Source organism: Pygoscelis adeliae, unplaced genomic scaffold, assembly GCF_000699105.1.
Source record: "Pygoscelis adeliae isolate BGI_AS28 unplaced genomic scaffold, ASM69910v1 Scaffold65, whole genome shotgun sequence".
NCBI lineage: Eukaryota > Metazoa > Chordata > Aves > Sphenisciformes > Spheniscidae > Pygoscelis > Pygoscelis adeliae.
The window spans coordinates 1,716,747-1,722,118 of NW_008824864.1; the positions used below are offsets into that span (position 1 = coordinate 1,716,747).

The 5,372-nt window shown below is 39.0% G+C and overlaps 1 protein-coding gene across 1 annotated transcript in view; it reads right to left on the bottom strand.

Annotated features, from left to right (window-relative positions):
• Positions 1–5,372, bottom strand: part of VWF (von Willebrand factor) — a 149,165-nt gene that overhangs the window by 65,070 nt on the left and 78,723 nt on the right. The window contains exons 29-30 of the mRNA XM_009324340.1: positions 4,711–4,830; positions 2,318–2,461 (exon numbers count right to left, since the gene is read on the bottom strand). Of these exons, the coding sequence (XP_009322615.1) occupies positions 2,318–2,461; positions 4,711–4,830 (264 nt within the window). The remainder of the gene's footprint in view (positions 1–2,317; positions 2,462–4,710; positions 4,831–5,372) is intronic.

Here is a 5,372-nt window from a genome sequence, read left to right on the forward strand (position 1 = left end):
ACAGTTGAGCCATATAGATCATACTTCCTCCAGATTTTGAGTCTGAGGCAGGCAGTAGGCATAGAAAACATCAGCTTAAATGAGCTACTTTTAGGAAAGGTATAAGCAAGCAAAATCATGGTTTTATAAAGTGTTAAGCAGTATTTACTGTAGGAACTGATCACTCTGCTCCCTATGACAGTCCTAAATACTCATGAATGCTGAACAGAGGCATGTTTATGTGACTCTCAGTTCTCTTGCATAGATGACTTTTTTAGCGGAATGAAGGCTTATACAGTTAGCTCTTGCTTAGTTAGTTTTCTTTTTTCAGTTATTTCTTAGGTGAGGTTACACAATTTCATTATGTCTGAATATCCCCAGAGCTTCCTCTCAGTAGGTTACTTGAGCCAAAATTTGCATGATGTTATCTTATTGTATAAGCATGGGAAAGCTTTGTGGTATAGGCTGCTCTTTTTTGTCCTGCCTATGCCCTCAAATATTCTATAGTTTTTCATTATTTCTTACTAGTAAAATGTATCTCTCTCCTGGAGTTTCTTTATCATTAAATGAAACAGAAAAAGGAAAGCTTTATGCAGTAAGACTTTTGCAGCGATGGCAACAGAGCCTACAGTTGCTCTCTGCATGTATAGCTTTTTTGACGGAAATAGGATGATTTGGATCAGCAAAGATTGAATGAGGATTATACAGGATCATGTTTCTACCATAGGGAAGCCAGCACAAATGAGAAGAAAAAGCGCTGGTCTGACGGTAATGATATTTTTGATAGGTAAATCCTGATCAAGCCCCTCATAGGCTAGAAAGGATTTCCAAAGCTACCTAGGGAACTGCAACATCCAGACTGAGCCATCTACACTTTTTAAGCAGCCTCTCCATTTCCAGAGTCCCGAGCACAGACAGAATGACATGAATGACCATGCGTTTCCCATGGATGCTGAGTCTCCTACACAGTCAGCCGAATTCACACACATTACAAGGTGCAGGACAGGACCACAGTGACTTATTTTCATTACTTCATTTGGGAGGAACTACTTCTACTCTATTCCATTTTGGTTCATTATACCACATCCCTCACCATGGTCTCTGAGCATTTTCCAATGAGACATAAACAAATCACTAACGAGTATGTCATGTGGCTGCCTCTCCCCTTTCATTTCCCAAAGGCCGTGTTTTCTCTGTTTATCCTGCAGTTCAGTGTGGCTTACTACACACATTACATGGAAGGCTTCATGAAACTTATCTATTTGTATGTAACAATTTATCCCACAACGAGCCTATAGAAGTCTCATCAGCCATCTGGTATTTTTATTTCTCCAGGCTGAGAAAGCAATCATGGCTAATCCTCCTGCGAACTATGGAAGTCGAGTTTTATTTCTCACTTTTCTGTACCAATAATTCTTTACAGTCTGAAGTAGGCCAAAGACCCTAAAAATCTGTGTACTCCTCAACTCTTATAGGACCCTAATGCTAGGTGGCTGCCAGAGCAAACGTGGTTCCAGTCCAGAAGAACAAAATTCTCAGGATATCTGGTGAAAGATCAGATATGCGGTAGGAGAATCATTTTTTTGCTGAACCCTACAACTGATACATGTGTGTGTACTGAATTTCCACAGATGCAGTGGGAAATCTGTGTTATGTTTTAGCACATGAAAACTGAAGTCGACATGTTTTTCAGGAAGCAGTTGTCTGGAACAGAAGATGATGTTTCACAAGTAACTCTTCAGCTAAGGTGTCACCTTAGGCGATCATTGCTCCCTGGCACCATCCACAGCCTTGTGCCAGCCCAGGTCCTTGTGGGACCAGCATGGCAACTTGGATGAGGGAACTGAACCACCGTGGTTTTTTTCAACCAGACCAGTTACACTGGCTCAGCACAGAGTAACAAACATCCAGCGAGGGCAGCTACTGAAGTCAGCATAAGCAGTTCTGCTGCTAAATGTCTAATCAACTAATTGGTGCTGAAAGGTTAATGATCGAAGTCTTCACTTCTTAATTAGGTTTTGCTTGCTTGAAAGATCACGAATGAAAATTCTGAGAATTACTTCAAGGCTAAAAAGAAACTGGTCGTCTTCTTTCCAAAATACATTAAGATAAACCCTAATTCAAGTAACCTACGGATACATTTTAATAGAGAAAATTGAACCTCTACCAGGGAATGTACATATAGTAAAGACATGAGTGAATTAAAAAACCTGACAGTCCTACTGCAGAACACTACCACAATAGCACTGACGTGAACTGGTGATTGGGGCCAGGCTATATTTAGAATTTCTGGGTTTTTTCCTCTTGTTTAAACATCAACATCCACGTAATCACTCACCTAGTCTGGTAGGACCTTGCTCCCTTTGTTGAATTGAGTGCACCATCTCTACAAGCTTTTCAGTCTCTTGAGGCATGTTCCATGAAATTTCTAGATTATTTTCCCTGGCATACTGGAGAACCGACACATGAATTGAAGTATTGCCTGAAGCAGAAAGCAGAAAATAAACATTTTAAGCAGTGCATTTGAATGTCTTAAAATAAATCTAAAGGATACATTATGGTTGTGTTTTACATTAAGCATAACTAGACAGCGATTTTCCATCAGAGTGTGAAAGCTGCATTTTCAATCAGAAGATCAAAACCGAACTATTACCAGGGGAAAAAATATTCAAGTATTGCTGGAAACAGTTGCTTTTCTGTCAGAAATCAGCAAGCAGTATTTTACCTCAGATCAGTTTGACCATGATTGCAGAATTTCAGTTTACTGATCTCCAAATGTTATCGCTTTTCCATTTTAAAATTGTTTAAACATCACTTTTTTTTATGTCCACATAGCTTTGCAAAGGCAGTAGTTTGCTGCCCCATTTGCCTGATCGGCCAGGCTCTCCCGGATGACTACATTTCATGCAAATTTCCTTCTGTTGTGCAATACTTGAGTGGCATGCATCAGGCTGCAGCATGGGACATAGTACACACGGGGAGCATGACATGCAAAGGAGAATGAAGAGAAATTCCAAGTTTTGCTGTTCTCTGGCATCCTAGTTCTCTAATACATTATGTAAGAAGTATGAATAAAACTATTAACAGAGGATTGATATAAAAATTTAATAAATATCAGACTTGCAGAATTGAACTGGGCAATACATTGTTTATAATGATCAGCTGTACCTCTCTTCATGGTTTCAGAAAGACTTCTACTGTATACTGAAGATACTTATGTATATAGCATATTATTCTTTACCAATGCTTTGTAAAACATTTATGAATGACGTTAATAATAATTGTAATTTCATGTACCCAAATGTTGCAGCCCTATATTGATCTGAATATTGTCTACTCGCTACACTTTACAATTTGTCCACAGTCTACTTAAAGATTTTAAAATCAAGGCCATAGTGAGGAGTCATTTTATAGCTACATTATTATTGTCCTGTTGTTAATGATGTAACATTTGCTATTACAGGCTTCAAAGATAAGGAAAACAGCTAGGCTAAAAGAAATCCTCTGTTGTTTTATTTAGTTTGTGTTCATTTCACTTGGCTTGCTTCTCTATATCTTGCATGTATACAATTTTCAGAAACAGAGTGTCTTCCATGTACAATCTCTAAAAAAAAAATCTATGTTATTCTAGACGTACAGAAATGCTATAGTTTTCCTCTATGAGCTCTCTAATTAGCGCAAGTGCTGGTAATCACCTCTTTTGGAAGCACAGGTATAATACAAACATGTCAATGCCCAGTGGCAAAACACCAGCAGCAACAGCAGTTGCTCCATGGAAATGGCTGAATGCTGAATTAAAAAAGTACAATTCTGATCAAAAATCCAGGCTTGTTAAAACAAGTGCTACTGGGAAAATGCAGGATCCTGTGCAGCCCCTGCCACGCGGATGGACTTGGTGCAAGGGCACACAATGTCCTGATTTACTACGCGTCACATGGTCCCTCCATGTATGTGCAGGGTATATGGCATTCTACCAGGGCAGCTGCACTGATATCATCTGTGCTGCATGACCTCACTAGAGGTGTACGTCCCACCAGTACATACTCTGCAAGCTCAGTGAGTCTAGCACTCCCCAACAGTGTATCTTCCAACATGGGTCAGGAAATAAATCTTAAAAAGTCAGTTCTAGCACCCTAAGTTAGCCAAAAAAGCCAGTCAGAGCCAGAAACACCTATTCCAAAGACAAAAACGTTGCAGTCATACCAAACCTGAACCAAAAACCCTCTGAATTATCCATTCTTACTTGAACCAGAACTGAACTTGAATTATTATTTTCACGTCTGTTGAACCTAATCCAGAACTGAACCAAAACCAAACACATATTTTTGCTTTTCTGCCACAGAATAACAGTTCAGCTAAATCTCCATCCTGTGACAGGGACCTCTTTGCCTGTTTGGCACACGCACTTATGCTCAGTACAGTATAAAGGGAAGTGCTCATCAGAGCTGCTGTCCTGGGTATTCCTCATCACACGGTTCCCTGAACTGGATGTCACACCTTTATTCACCTGAACCAGAACAGCTTGTTTTGGGAGGAAACTAAACCACACTTGAACCAAAAGCTTTACTAGCTTGATTTCCCCAATATAAACTTAAAAATTTTTGAGGGATTGGAATGGGTCATTTTAAAAAATAAAAATTAAAAAAAACTATACTGAGAAGTTGTTTTGTCTTGTATAGCAAAAAAATACAAAGAGTCTTTATGTGTTCGAGTTCAAAGACAGATACATACTGATCTCAACATTTTCAATAAATGCCCGTACAAAGTTTTTCATTTCCTCAAACTCTGATGCTCCAATATTGGAACTTCCATCCAGAAGAAACACGACATCCATTGGTTTGTTGCACAACTCTGAGGGGGAAGGGGAAAAAAAAAATAAAGAAAAAAAAAGGTTATTTATACATAATACCCAGAAGTAGCATCTGCTAACCATTGGTAGGAGCAGAAAGGGCAGATACACCTGCATTTGGGGAAAACAAAGCAGGATAATGACCAGCTGAAACAATAAGTGATGATCCTTTAATGAAAGCCTTGAGATTTATATTCAGTGGGGTAATAAGGGTATTTCAATTCCTGCTTTTCTGCTAATGCTATTTTACTCTCAGGGGACTAAAACAACACCAAACAAAAAACCAAACCAAAACCAAAACAAAGCAACAACAGCAACAAAACCCCAACAAATAAACAAAACAAAAAATACTCCCCCAAAAAAAAAACAAAAAAACCCAACACAAAAACAATGAAGCTTCTTCAGGAAAGAAGAAGTATAATGTTAACTTGCTTGAGGCAGGCAGATGAGAATAACTTTTTGCTTCTGTCACACTCCATCCTATCTGAGAGCTCCTGTACTTTACTGACAAATGGAGCCAAGGACTTCTGAGCCTACTGAAGGC